At 49.1% G+C, this 14,252-nt stretch overlaps 1 protein-coding gene across 1 annotated transcript in view; it reads right to left on the reverse strand.

The window, feature by feature from the left end:
* The window catches only part of LOC123052781 (calcium-dependent protein kinase 18), a 63,383-nt gene extending 50,525 nt beyond the window's left edge, over positions 1-12,858 (reverse strand). The window contains exons 1-3 of the mRNA XM_044476119.1: positions 12,550-12,858; positions 2,467-2,597; positions 1,741-1,782 (exon numbers count right to left, since the gene is read on the reverse strand). Coding sequence (XP_044332054.1) covers positions 1,741-1,782; positions 2,467-2,597; positions 12,550-12,807 — 431 coding nt within the window. The 5' untranslated portion in view covers positions 12,808-12,858. The remainder of the gene's footprint in view (positions 1-1,740; positions 1,783-2,466; positions 2,598-12,549) is intronic.
* Positions 12,859-14,252: the final 1,394 nt, after the last annotated feature.

Raw genomic sequence — 14,252 nt, forward strand, 5'->3', positions numbered from 1 at the left:
CTGTTGGCCAGATATGTCTTCACATGCATGCACCGAAGGACGTTCACTGGGCTCTCATCAAAAGACTTTTGCGCTACATCCGTGGCATGACGTCTCATGGTTTGGTCATGCGTGGTTCTTCCTCTACCGAGCTTGCGGCATACTCAGACGCTGACTGGGTTGGCTACCCCGACACCCGCACGTCGACCTCTGGCTTTTGTATCTATCTTGGCGATAGTCTTGTGTCATGGTCCTCCAAGTGACAACCAACGGTCTCCCGGTCAAGTGCTAAAGTTGAGTATCGTTCTGTTGCGAACACGGTCGCTGAATGTTGCTGGCTACAGCAACTTCTCGGTGAACTACACTGCCCCATCAACAAAGCTACCGTTGTCTTCTGTGACAATGTCTCCGCAGTTTATTTGTCCGTCAATCCAGTGCATCATCGTTGTACAAAGCATATTGAGCTCGACATTCACTTTGTGCGTGAGAAGATTGCTCTTGGACAGTTTCGAGTAGTTCATGTTCCTGTTCCTACCACTGATCAACTCGCGGACATCATGACCAAAGGACTACCAGCAGCAAGTTTTCAACGCTTTCGTTCCAGTCTCGGCATCATCAACGACGACGCTTCGACTGGGTGGGGGTGTAAGAAGAGATAATATCATGCATTGTATTCTGATAGGTTTCCTACCCAAGAGCTAGTCCGGCCACGGTTTCCTTCCATGTATATTTCCTTGTGGTGTTTAAACCATGGCATAGAGATAGGACTTGGCTAGGACTTCTGTATATATAGTCGACACCTCCGATGAATACAATCATGTAGATCTCTCCTAGACTACACTTTCTAGTGACATATTAACACAATATCGATCATAAACACGTAGCCGATGAATTTAGAAATGAGCAGCCCTCTATGCATGTTCAACCACAACCCATACTGTGATCGAATTGGAACTACCAGAGGAATGGTAGTTTTAACCCAGGCACATGCAATCAGGTAAGGTCAATGAACATTCTGTTCCACATACCAGAATCATGCACGGACTTCAGCGTTCTATGGTCTGTAAAAAGAACTATCAGGCAGTAACGTTATGTTGGGCATGATAATAGTTTGGCGCATCAGTCTACATCTATGTTTACATCTTATCGCATACAATGTGTTGTTCTGCTGAGTAGATACTTCTCTCATACCTTGAGAAAGATATCTGCGCAATTTTTGTGATATATTTGACATTTTACTCGATGATTTTGAAGGAAACATGGAAATCAATTCAAACGTGTGCATGCAGAATTGGTTTCAACTTGAAGGAGTAATAATGTAACATATATCCATACAAAATTACAGCCTACGGTCAAGTACACTGTGTGTGATAGCTCAGCTTTTCAATCTTTATTTTATCTAGGATGAGGAATCACAACGTAAGAAATAAATATCAACAGTAGCTCCAATATTCCAAAATACTAGCCTTCAAAATGGAAATATTCAGCATATAAATCATTGCTGCATATTTTGCTCATAATAAGAAAATCAAAATATTAAAACTATAAATAAATAAATAAGAAATATTCGCCATAGAGTGACAAAACGTTGGTCGAAAATTGCACCTAACTGAACCATGAAATTTCAACATTTAAGCCCAGTAGCGCATCTAAGAAACCATAGTATAACTCATAAGTTACCAGCGTGGAAACAAGTTATAAAAAAATTGTGATAAAGGTAAGAGTTGTGGGAAAAAAGTCAAGGATTCTCGTAGTTCTTACTTGGCTAATATGCGGTCAAGCAACTCACCACCCTCACATAATCTGTCAAAGCCAAGTCAGAAAGTCCGAGACTGCATTAGTTTGTACCGTTCCTTAAACATAAACGGAAACAAAGACTGCGGAAAATAAAGAACTGCTTGCAGACTGATTTTGTCCATACTTTTTATATATGTAAATCCAGTATTATTTCTAGAATTTCTCAAAGGTATGCCAATGTTATGCCAGTTTGCATGTAAAGGCATCAACTCATGTCATCAAACATTTAAACAGTAAAATTATCTATCACACTTGGAACCTACTTGTAAGGCACAGACTAAAATCCTAAGCATCACTAAGCTCAACTCCTTCCGAAAAATTCATTGAATGTTTTGAGAACAAACATTAACAGACATGCTAACTTCTCTACCTCAACTTTGCTTCGGTACCCCCCCCCCCACCCCCTCTTAAAAGTTCGCACGAATCTTAAAGTTACTCAAAAAGGCTATTGCCATATTACCCTGCAGATCAAACATATTGAATAGATTGATTTGAATACAGAAGACTATATTACCCTTTTTATTGAAGGGGTAACTTCTAATGTCCACCTTTAATCTGCATTGAAATCTGTAAACTTTTCTAAGGGGGGTGTACCAAAGCAAAGTTCGTGGATAAATATCAAATAGACCTGACTAAGAAATCAAATTTCCACTGATTTTATTAACATTTGACAAGTTTCCCAAAACTTACTCCATAACAATATATATGTAGTTATCATCCTCGAATGCATTGTAAAAATGTACAACGTTTTCATGCCCGTGTAAGGCCTTGAGTATTTTAACTTCTCGCTTTACATCTTCAACTGCAACAGGAAGGACCATCTGCAAGGACAACAGCTCATACATCAGAATGTCATGTGGGGCCAGCCCTATAGGCGTAAGGGACCTGCACGGGCCGGCCCTGCACCTGCCTAAAGATATGTCCTAGTTTAGTTACAGTCTTTTTAGATTATGAGTCTGGGTATTAGTTGGAAAGGTTTAGTCCCGAAGAAGGTTACCCTGCCAACACCCAATTGTAATAGGAGTCTTAGTCTGGTCTTGTAATTAGGCTATATATAGCCAGCCCTTGGATCAATAAACGCAAGCAGAATATCCTACAACCTCTCCTCCCTTGCTCCTGCGCCACGGCGCCCCTCCTCACCCCCTTCTCCAACCATAGGTAAGCGAGGGCCTCGCCCTCGTCCTCCTACCAACCACGACTACAACCTGCGCGGCAATCAGCCGGGCCGTGACAACTTGGTATCAGCTTCCTCGTCGATCCCAGCGGCCATGTCTCCGCCACCGCCGCTGGCGCCTCTACCGCAAACCCTAGCAGACCTCGCGACCAAACAGCACGAGGATCATGAGGCCGTGGTCGCCACTTTGAACAGCCTCTCGGAGGAGAACCACACTGCTCGGACAGAGCGTGCCAAGGACCGCGCCACCCTCCAGTCCATCGCCGCGACACTCAAAACCCTCCAGGACCAGCTGGCGGACACGTCACAGCAGCAGCGCGCGCAGAACCTGGCCCTCCTTCGGCTGGAAGGCAAGGGCACGCCTCAATTGGGTGGTACCGGGCTCCTGCGGCCCCCAGATGCGCCCTCCCACACCGGGGCCCCGGCCGATCCAGGGGATAGGGCTCCGCGCCTCTACAAGATTGATTTTCCCCTGTTTGACGGGGCCAGCGATCCACGGCCGTGGCTGACACGTTGCAATCTCTTCTTCCTCGGGCAGCGAACGCCGGAGTCGGATAAGACTTGGCTCGCCTCATACCACCTCACCGATGTCGCCGCATTATGGTATGGCCACCTCGAGACTAAGATGGGCCAGCGGCCGTCCTGGACCGAGTTTTAAAAACTGATCGCCAACCACTTCGGACCGCCGACCCGCGCCAACCCCTTTGGCGAGCTGATCTCCACCCGCCGCTCCGGCACCGTGGCAGAATACTCCAAGCGCTTTCTAGAGAATCTCTCTCGGGTACGCCCCATTGCTGACGACGATGAGCGGGATATCTTCACCAACAACTTGGGCGAGCCTATGAAAACTCAGGTCGAGATGCTGAAACCGGCGACTTTGGACGCAGCTATGGACTTAGCAATCTCCTTTGAGCACCTCAATACTGTCACCAGCACCGCGACCACTCCGGGCCGGCCCAGCCGTCCACTCCGCCCCATGGCTGCACCTACTCCGGCCTTGCCGGACTCCTCCAACCCCACGCCCGCGCTCGTCTTTAAACGACTCATGCCCGCCGAGATGGATGAACGGCGCGCTAAGGGTCTCTGCTTCAATTGTGACGAGAAGTTCACGCGGGGCCATCGCTGCAAACGTCTGTTCTATATTCAATCCGCCGACGCCGAAGAGGAGCAGTTTGAGGATTTCCAGGAAGCACAAATCTCACTCTTGGTTGTTACCGGAATTCCCACCAGCGACACAATGCAGGTCACTCTTCGCATCGGGGACCGTGACTTGGTCGCCTTGCTTGATTCAGGCAGCACCCATAACTTCATCCACGAAGAGTTGGCCACCATCGTCGGGCTGCCTTTCTCCTCCAATCGTCGTTTGGGAGTCACGGTCGCTAATGGCGATAAGGTGACCTGTCGGGGACTCCTTCAGCAGGCTGCGATCACCATTGGCAAGGAGCGTTTCGTTGTTGATCTGCATGCCATTCCATTGGGAGGGTTCGACATCGTCCTCGGTACACGATTCCTCAAAACTCTTGGGCCAATTCTCTGGGATTTCACTACGCAGTGGATGTCGTTTTGGCACTCGGATCACCGTGTGGAGTGGTCGGGCCTCGGCTCCCTCGGACGTCCTGCCCACCTACACGCGTGCGAAGGCAAGGAACTTCTGGACAGCCTGCTGGCCACTTTCACCGATGTTTTTGCCGACCCACAGGGCTTGCCGCCGCAGCGCGCACATGACCATCATATTCATCCTATTCCCGGGACACCGCCGGTTGCTGTCCGTCCCTACCGCTACCCAACGATTCAAAAAGATGAACTAGAGCGCCAATGTTCAGAGATGCTGGCTCGCGGTCTGATCCGTCCTAGTTCTTCTACATTTTCATCCCCCGTTCTACTCGTCAGAAAGGCCGACGGGACTTGGCGTTTCTGTATCGACTACCGTGGTCTCAACCTTGTAACCATCAAGGACAAGTTTCCAATTCCTGTTGTCGATGAACTTCTGGATGAACTCAAGGGTGCCCGCTTTTTCACCAAACTGGATCTCCGGTCGGGTTACCACCAGGTTCGGATGGCCCCTGAGGATATCCACAAGACGGCCTTCCGCACACATGAGGGCCTCTTTGAGTTTGTAGTGATGGCCTTTGGTTTGACAAATGCCCCAGCGACGTTCCAAGCACTCATGAACGACGTCCTCCGTCCCTACCTTCGTCGGTTTGTGCTTGTGTTCTTCGATGATATCTTGATCTACAGCTCGTCCTGGTCGGATCACCTACGTCATGTCAAGCTCGTTTTGGAGGCTATGCGCACACATCAACTGTTTCTCAAGCGCTCCAAGTGTTCCTTTGGGGAGAAGACCATGGCTTATCTGGGACACGTCATCTCCGCTGCAGGAGTTGCCATGGACAGCGACAAGGTTCTTGCCGTGGTAGACTGGCCGGTTCCGCGCACCATCCGCGCTGTGCGTGGTTTCTTAGCACTGGCAGGATACTACCGCAAGTTCACCCGGGATTTTGGCACCATTGCAGCTCCCCTCACGGCACTCCTCAAGAAAGACGGATTTCTTTGGACGCCTGCAGCGACTATTGCCTTTGAAGCCCTCAAGAAAGCTCTTACCACAGCCCCTGTGCTTCAGCTGCCGGATTTTGCTGTTTCATTCATTGTGGAGTGTGATGCATCTGGATCTGGTTTCGGGGCAGTCCTCCATGAAGGTGGCGGCCCCATTGCCTATTTCAGCAAAACCATCGCTCCGCGTCATGCTTCTCTCGCCGCTTATGAGCGGGAGCTCATTGGTCTGGTGCACGCCGTGCGCCACTGGCGGCCCTATCTTTGGGGACGTGCGTTCGTCGTCAAAACTGACCACTACAGCCTAAAGTTTTTGCTGGACCAACGCCTCGCTACCATTCCACAGCATCATTGGGTGGGCAAACTGTTGGGGTTCGACTTCACGGTGGAATATAAACCGGGTCGCCAAAACATCGTCGCCGATGCTCTTTCTCGCCGTGATGCTCCTGCCGGCCAGGCACTCGCCATATCTGGGCCTTCTTTTGATCTGTTTGAAGCTCTCCGCCAGGCTGCACACACGGACCCGGCGCTTGTCACTTTACGGGAACAACTAGAATCTGGTGAGTTAGGACAGCCTTGGGATCTTGTTGATGGTGTTGTTATTCCAACAGCGGGCTTATGTGCCACCCGCGTCGCCGCTGCTCGGGGAGGTCCTGGCTGCAGCCCATGATGCGGGCCATGAAGGTATCCAGAAGTCACTTCATCGTCTTCGCCGGGATTTCCATCTGCCGCAAGCAAGGGCCGCACTTCAGCAGTATATTCGTGCTTGTCAGGTTTGTCAACGCAACAAGACGGAGCAGCTTCATCCAGCCAGCTTATTGCAGCCCTTGACAGTGCCCTCTCGTGTCTGGGAAGACATCTCCATGGATTTCGTTGAGGCACTTCCGAAGGTGGGCGGCAAAAGTGTGATACTGACCGTTGTGGACCGTTTCTCCAAGTATGCGCATTTCATCCCCTTGGCGCATCCGTACACTGCGGAGTCTGTTGCTAAAGCCTTCTTCTCCAACATTGTCCGACTTCATGGGTTTCCCACATCCATCGTTTCGGACAGGGATGTGGTTTTCACTTCGGGCTTTTGGAAGGCTCTGTTTGCCGCCGCGGGGACACGCTTGCACATGAGTTCGGCCTTCCATCCGCAGTCTGATGGGCAATCTGAGGCCGTCAATCGCGTCATCACCATGTACCTCCATTTCATAACTGGGGATCGCCCACGGCAGTGGCTCCAATGGTTGCCTTGGGCGGAGTACTGCTACAACACTTCGTACCACTCAGCGTTGAAGGACACGCCTTTCAGGGTGGTTTATGGACGGGATCCCCCCTCATTCCGGGACTATACGCCGGGCGAGATTCGCAATCAGGCGGTGGAACGGCAGATCGTCGACCGCGATCAGTTCTTACACGACATCCGTGAGCGTCTCCTTCAGGCAGCACAACAGTACAAGCATTACTATGATGATAAGCATCAAGCCCTTTCTTTTGATGTTGGAGAGTGGGTTTGGCTCCGTCTTCAGCACCAGCCGGCGGCATTCCTTGGAGTAGGCGCCAAAGGGAAATTGGCTCCCAAATATTATGGGCCTTTCAAAGTCCTTGCTAAAATCGATACGGTTGCTTACCGTTTGGAGCTGCCCCCACGCGCCCGCATTCACAATGTTTTCCATGTCGGGGTCCTGAAGAAGTACCATGGCCCACCGCCGGAAGTTCCCGATGCTTCCACCTCTGTTTCAGGGTCGAGTACATCCAACCCCTGTCCAAGCATTGCGTGCTCGTATTGCCCGCGGTATCCAGCAGGTGCTCATTCACTGGGAGGGCCAGCCGGCGTCTGTTGCTTCATGGGAGGATGTTACAACCTTCCGCGAACGTTATCCAACCTTCCAGCTCGAGGACGAGCTGTTTCAGAATGGAGGGGGAGATGTCATGTGGGGCCAGCCCTATAGGCGTAAGGGACCTGCACGGGCCGGCCCTGCACCTGCCTAAAGATATGTCCTAGTTTAATTACAGTCTTTTTAGATTAGGAGTCTGGGTATTAGTTGGAAAGGTTTAGTCCCGAAGAAGGTTACCCTGCCAACACCCAATTGTAATAGGAGTCTTAGTCTGGTCTTGTAATTAGGCTATATATAGCCAGCCCTTGGATCAATAAACGCAAGCAGAATATCCTACAACCTCTCCTCCCTTGCTCCTGCGCCACGGCGCCCCTCCTCACCCCCTTCTCCAACCATAGGCAAGCGAGGGCCTCGCCCTCGTCCTCCTACCAACCACGACTACAACCTACGCGGCAATCAGCCGGGCCGTGACACAGAAGTTAGTGTGGAGTACTTAATTATGCGCAATATATATCAACTACGTGTTTATGAAGGATTTTTCAACATAAATTGGAACTGGGCTGGTATTATGAGCTATTTGTGTTGGATAAGTAAAGGGTTATCTCTGGTAACTTCTTCCATTTGTGATAGTGTTAAGATGTGACCTCAATACATGTAAGCAAAGGCAATGCATATCTATAGACGACAGTAAATGGGTCCATGTCATAGGCCCCTGTAGCACCAATAGACATTTCCTTATCACTTTACCTTTCTTTTTGCGAGAATCCTTATCAATTCATTTTGATGTTGCAAAATATCTAGTACTCCCTCCTTGGAAGCCATTTTCTTGGTACGACAACTTATGGAGAGATATAGGGAGCAAAAGAAGGACTTGCATATGGTGTTCATTGACTTGGAGAAGGCCTATGATAAGATACCGCGGAATGTCATGTGGTGGGCCTTGGAGAAACACAAATTCCCAGCAAAGTACATTACCCTCATCAAGGACATGTACGATAATGTTGTGACAAGTGTTCGAACAAGTGATGTCGACACTGATGACTTCCCGATTAAGATAGGACTGCATCAGGGGTCAGCTTTGAGCCCTTATCTTTTTGCATTGGTGATGGATGAGGTCACAAGGGATATACAAGGAGATATCCCATGGTGTATGCTCTTTGCGGATGATGTGGTGCTAGTTGACGATAGTCGGACGGGGGTAAATAGGAAGTTAGAGTTATGGAGACAAACCTTGGAATCGAATGGGTTTAGGCTTAGTAGAACTAAAACCGAATACATGATGTGCGGTTTCAGTACTACTAGGTGTGAGGAGGAGGTTAGCCTTGATGGCCAGGTGGTACCCCAGAAGGACACCTTTCGGTATTTGGGGTCAATGCTGCAGGACGATGGGGGTATTGATGAAGATGTGAACCATCGAATCAAAGCCGGATGGATGAAGTGGCACCAAGCTTCTGGCATTCTCTGTGACAAGAGTGCCACAAAAGCTAAAAGGCAAGTTCTACAGGACGGCGGTTCGACCCGCAATGTTGTATGGCGCTGAGTGTTGGCCGACTAAAAGGCGACATGTTCAACAGTTAGGTGTGGCGGAGATGCGTTTGTTGAGATGGATGTGTGGCCACACGAGGAAGGATTGAGTCCAAAATGATGATATACGAGATAGAGTTGGGGTAGCACCAATTGAAGAGAAGCTTGTCCAACATCGTCTGAGATGGTTTGGGCATATTTAGCGCAGGCCTCCAGAAGCTCCAATGCATAGTGGACGGCTAAAGCGTGCGGAGAATGTCAAGAGAGGGCGGGGTAGACCGAATTTGACATGGGAGGAGTCCGTTAAGAGAGACCTGAAGGATTGGAGTATCACCAAAGAGCTAGCTATGGGCAGGGGTGCATGGAAGCTTGCTATCCATGTGCCAGAGCCATGAGTTGGTTGCGAGATCTAATGGGTTTCACCTCTAGCCTACCCCAACTTGTTTGGGACTAAAGGCTTTGTTGTTGTTGTTGTAAAATATCTTGTACTCCCTCCGTTCACAAATATAAGAAGTTTTGGATATTTCAATATGGACTACATAGTACATACAGACTGAAATAGTGAACAAACACACTAAGAGCCTGTTTGGAATCCCTCCGCTCCGCGACTCCAATCCTGAGCTGAGCGGCATGTAGTTGTAATTTGGGGAGCTGCTAACCTGGCGTTCTGCGCGCTCAGCTCCATCCTGGAGGAGTGGAGTGTTGCCGAACAGGGCCTAAAACGTGTCTATATACACCCGATTCACAAAAAAATAGAACATCTTATATTCTACTAGTATTTGTGAACAGAGGGAATACCTAACTGTGAAGGAGGTGCACCTGAAAATAAGTTAAGCCCAACACTCCAAAAGGAGTTCTTTGGACTTTTGACTTAATTTGGCAGATAAGCTGCTACAAGGGCATCCCTAGCCGATCCCCTAAATTTTAGAGTAAACGGCCGAGTAAACCTTAGTGGAGTATTTTTACTCCTGTAAGTTTGGTCGTTTCTAGCCGATCCCCTAAATTTAGCGGAGTAAAATTTTATTTTTGCCAAATTATTCCAATTCTAGTTACATTGCAACTACAAGCACACATATAAAAACCAAACATAATAATTAATGTTCACACAATTCACAAATATTACAAATTCATAGTTTATAAACCAAATTATTCAAATTCATACACATCGCATGGTTCAAATGAAGTAAATAGCATGATAAAAGCACAACTACAAAGTGCTATGGAGATGCCACTGATGCTCAAAGATCATCTTGGAGCTGGGTATGAACTTCTCGGTTCTCGATCTTGCGTGCGCTTCAAGGAATCTCTGGATCCTATTTGCATCGTGCTCTGGCTCAACAGGATTCCCATTGGTGATGTACCAAAAGTTCTCAGGCATGTCTCTCTCATCTTCAATGATCATGTTATGCAAGATGATGCAACAAGTCATGATTTGCCATAGAAACTTGGAGTTCCAATACTCTGCAGGTCCACGAACGATTCCAAAGCGCTTCTGAAGCCACCGAAAGCTCTCTCCACATTCTTCCTAGTCGACTCTTGGCGTGTGGCAAAGTGAGATCTTTAGTTACCTTGACGTGGAATTGTTTTTGCAAATGTGGCACATGGAGGATAGATGTCATCTGCAAGGTAGTAACCCATCATGTACTCACGACCATTGACCATATCTTCTATATCTAAATAGGGGCACCCCACTAGATGATTTTCCTGCCTTCTCATGAAGCCACGTCACTTCAATTGTTCTAGCCGTTGATGCAACATAGATCGGTGCTATACAGCCGTCAGATCAAGTATTGGTCAAATTTACTAGGAGCTGCCACCGCTAAGTTAGAAGGAGCATCTCCTGCAACAAGCCTAGCAAACAATGGTGATCTTGACAGCACATTCAAGTCATCGTGAGAGCCAGGCAATCCAAAAAATGAATGCCAGATCCATAGATCCTCCGATGCAACAGCCTCAAGAACGATCGTTGCGGTGGCCTTTGTACCAACATTTCCACCCTGCAGGACAATTCTTCCAGGTCCAGTGCATGCAGTCAACTGTTCCTAACATCCCAGATCATCCTCTTTCTTCACTCGCTGCCATAAGCCTCTCAGTGTCTTCCTCGTTGGGTGCCCTCAAGTGCTCTGGCCCAAAGACATCAATCACTGCTTTTTTGAACCTTCCAACGGCCTCCAAGATTGTATCTTCTTCAATGCGGACATAGTCGTCAATTGCATCGGCCGAACACCCATATGCCAGAAATCGAACAGCCGCAATACACTTCATCAAAGGGCTCGCACTTATCTCTCCGCATGCATACCTTCTAAGCTTAAACCAATCATCATACTTCTCGACGGCTTTTGCAATGGTGAGAAAGAGACTTGTGTGCATCTGAAAGCGGCGGCGAAAATACTTCTCTGGATAGGTCAGATTAGGGTCAAAATAATCTCTCATAATCTTGACTTGGCCCTCCGCTCTATCACAGTCGAGTTGTATGCGGCCAAACTACGATCCTCTCCTTGGTCGTCGAATATCATCATTGAAAATCATGCCAACAACAATTTCGATGTCATCGTCGTCTTCTTCCTCTTCGGATGACTTCGAAACTGAAACGCCTTGTTTACTAGCAATGTGTGGCAGGAGCTTTGCAAACTCACAGACACCAATATGAACGTGAGTACAGCAAACCACTCTGAGACTGAAGGTCAAACAGAAAACTTAAATCAATGTGTGGAAACATTTTTTAGGTGTATGGTGCATTCTGCACCCAAGAAGTGGGTCCAGTGGATTTCACAAGCTGAATACTGGTACAATACAAACTTCCATTCTGCTCTTGGACACACACCCTTCAAAGTTCTCTATGGTTATGAGCTGAGACATCTGGGTGTGAAAAATCTGCAGTCAGATACACCCACAGATCTTACAGTTTGGATGTCCGAGCGGAATGCAATGACTGCACTTATCCGTGATCAACTCCAACGTGCTCAACAGCGCATGAAAGCTCAGGAAGACAAGCATCGTTCTGAGAGAGTGTTTCAACCAGGCGATTGGGCATATCTGAAACTTCAGCCATATATGCAACAATCGGTTGCTCGTCGCACTAACCACAAATTGGGTTTCAAATACTTTGGTCCATTTCAGGTATTGGAGCGAATTGGTGACGTTGCTTATCGCCTTCAATTACCAGCAACTAGCAAGATGCACCCTGTGGTTCATGTCTCCTTGCTCAAGCCCGCTACACCACCAAGTGATGGTGCCAATACAACTGAAGAGCTTCAGTACGCGCATCAATTGGCCGTATCGTCCAAGCCCGCGCAAGTTATGGCGTCTCGATGGGTGTGTGTCGGAGGACGCACACGCAAGTAGTACAAGATCGCTTGGTCAGGTTTACCGCTGTCTATGGCAACCAGTGGTCCAGTGCACTGGCAGAGCTTCCTAAGCTTGAGGTCAAGCTGTTGCTTAAGGAGGGCGGAGTGCAACGACCAGTTGTGCCTGGGCCTTCCTCCGTGGGCTGAGAGGGAGTATTAGCCGTTGCGTATGTAGGTGTGGGTATCGTTGATCATTTGTATCCACTGAGATCTTATCCTCTGATCTTCTTCTTCTCCAAGCCTCCTTCCCTGCCGTAACACTCCTCTGTAGTCTCTCAAACTCTGAGATCTATGAACCATACCCGAGCCATGGCAGGGAATGCTATCAATACCGTAGCAGACGATCACGCACACGTACCTTGTTCTTGTCGATGCGCTTGACAGCAACGCGCTCATCGGAGTGGCGGTCGACGGCAGCGAAGGTGTAGCCGAATTGGCCGTGTCCCAGCAGCTTCCCGAGTGCGTACCGCGCCTCGAAGTCCTTGTCGTAGCCGAAGTCCGTCCGCTTCCCGCACGCAACGACCCCCCTGCCCCCGCCGCTGCCCTTCCTCCCCTTCTCTTTATTCCCCGCGGGGCCAGCGGGGCTGGCAGCGCTGGAAGAGGTGCAGAGGCCCATCTTCGTCGCCGGCGAAGCCTGCTATTACCATCAATGACGGGAGCAGGATGGATGCAATTTGGTCAAAGCTGAATGGGGGATGGGGGAGCGGCCGCGGAGACTTTTGACTCTTGCTTTCTCTCCTCTTGGCTTTTTTTTAGTCGGAGGAATACCACAAGTATAATACGATGACGGGCGTGTACCGTAAGTATTTAAATATAATATTATTGCTGAGTTTTTTTAGCAACATATTATTGCTGAGTTAGAAGAGAGACGGAGAGAGAAGAGAAGCGGGTTGTAGACTTAGAACATCCCTAGTAGATCCCGCAAACCGGGTGATGTAGTATGGATACCCTAGGGCCGATCTTTCATGAAATGGAGAGGATTCCGCGAAGAACACGAAAACACGAAAGGGAAAACACGAGGGGAACGAGAGGAAACACTTAAATCAATAAGAAACAATCACACATGTGCTAGATCCAAATACGCATAGAGATCACACGGTCCAAATCCAACAAAGGACGATACATAGGGTAACTAGTTCATCTCCGTGAGGAGGCCTTGAATCCGCGAGGGATCTTCCCATGAGGGGGAATCCAAGCGTGGATCTTCTCCATAGAGGCCGCGGTCTCTCTCGATGGAGTAGAACCACAAGGATGAGCAAAGCTCTATCTCTATAATGAGCTAAAACCAATGCTAACCCTGGAAAGGAGGCGGAGGTGGTCTATTTATAGTTTTAGCCACGAAGAGGTAAGTGGGAGAGGGATACAAGGCAAAAGGCCCGGCTGTGCACGCGCAGGTGTCGGACGTCCAAGGGACGTCGGTCGTCCGGTGGCTCGCGGGGGTCCGGGCGTCCAGAGGGCGTCAGACTTCCGACGTTTTGGCTCTGTTAAGGTGGCGTCGGATTTCCGGACGATGTCGGTCGTCCGGTCGCTGGAGGTTGTCGGACGTCTGGTGTCATGTCGGTCGTCCGGTCGTTGTAGAGTGTCGGTCGTCCGGTGTCTTCCGGTCATCCGACCGCTGTAGACTCTGCTGCTCCGTCTTCTTATGTCTTCACTTCCACGCTTCCCTCACGGATGGTGTAGTCGTTCCGTTGCGCTCGCACTCCTCCTCGTCGTCCATGAAGCTCCAACAATACCTATGCATGCACACGAGTGGAGTGTCAAGTAGTATACCATCCTCGAAGGGGTCAGGTGAGCACGTGTAAACAAGATGATTCACCTTTATGTATGTGAAGTAGATGTTGTACGTGTCACTTGTCAAACCGGCTCTTGACATGGTGATGTCCGTAGGATGCTCCGCATCATCCCCTCCCCCTCGGAACAGATCCGACCTCGGATCAAAAACCAAATCACAATGGGAAAGAGATGGTGTCACCGTGTAGAAGGGGGCGTTCACCAAGTACTTATCATCTTCAAGCTCGAAAATGGGCACTCTCCAATGTCGCACCGTCTTGTGATTCCTTC

The sequence above is a fragment of the Triticum aestivum genome, chromosome 2D (assembly GCF_018294505.1).
Source record: "Triticum aestivum cultivar Chinese Spring chromosome 2D, IWGSC CS RefSeq v2.1, whole genome shotgun sequence".
Lineage (NCBI taxonomy): Eukaryota > Viridiplantae > Streptophyta > Magnoliopsida > Poales > Poaceae > Triticum > Triticum aestivum.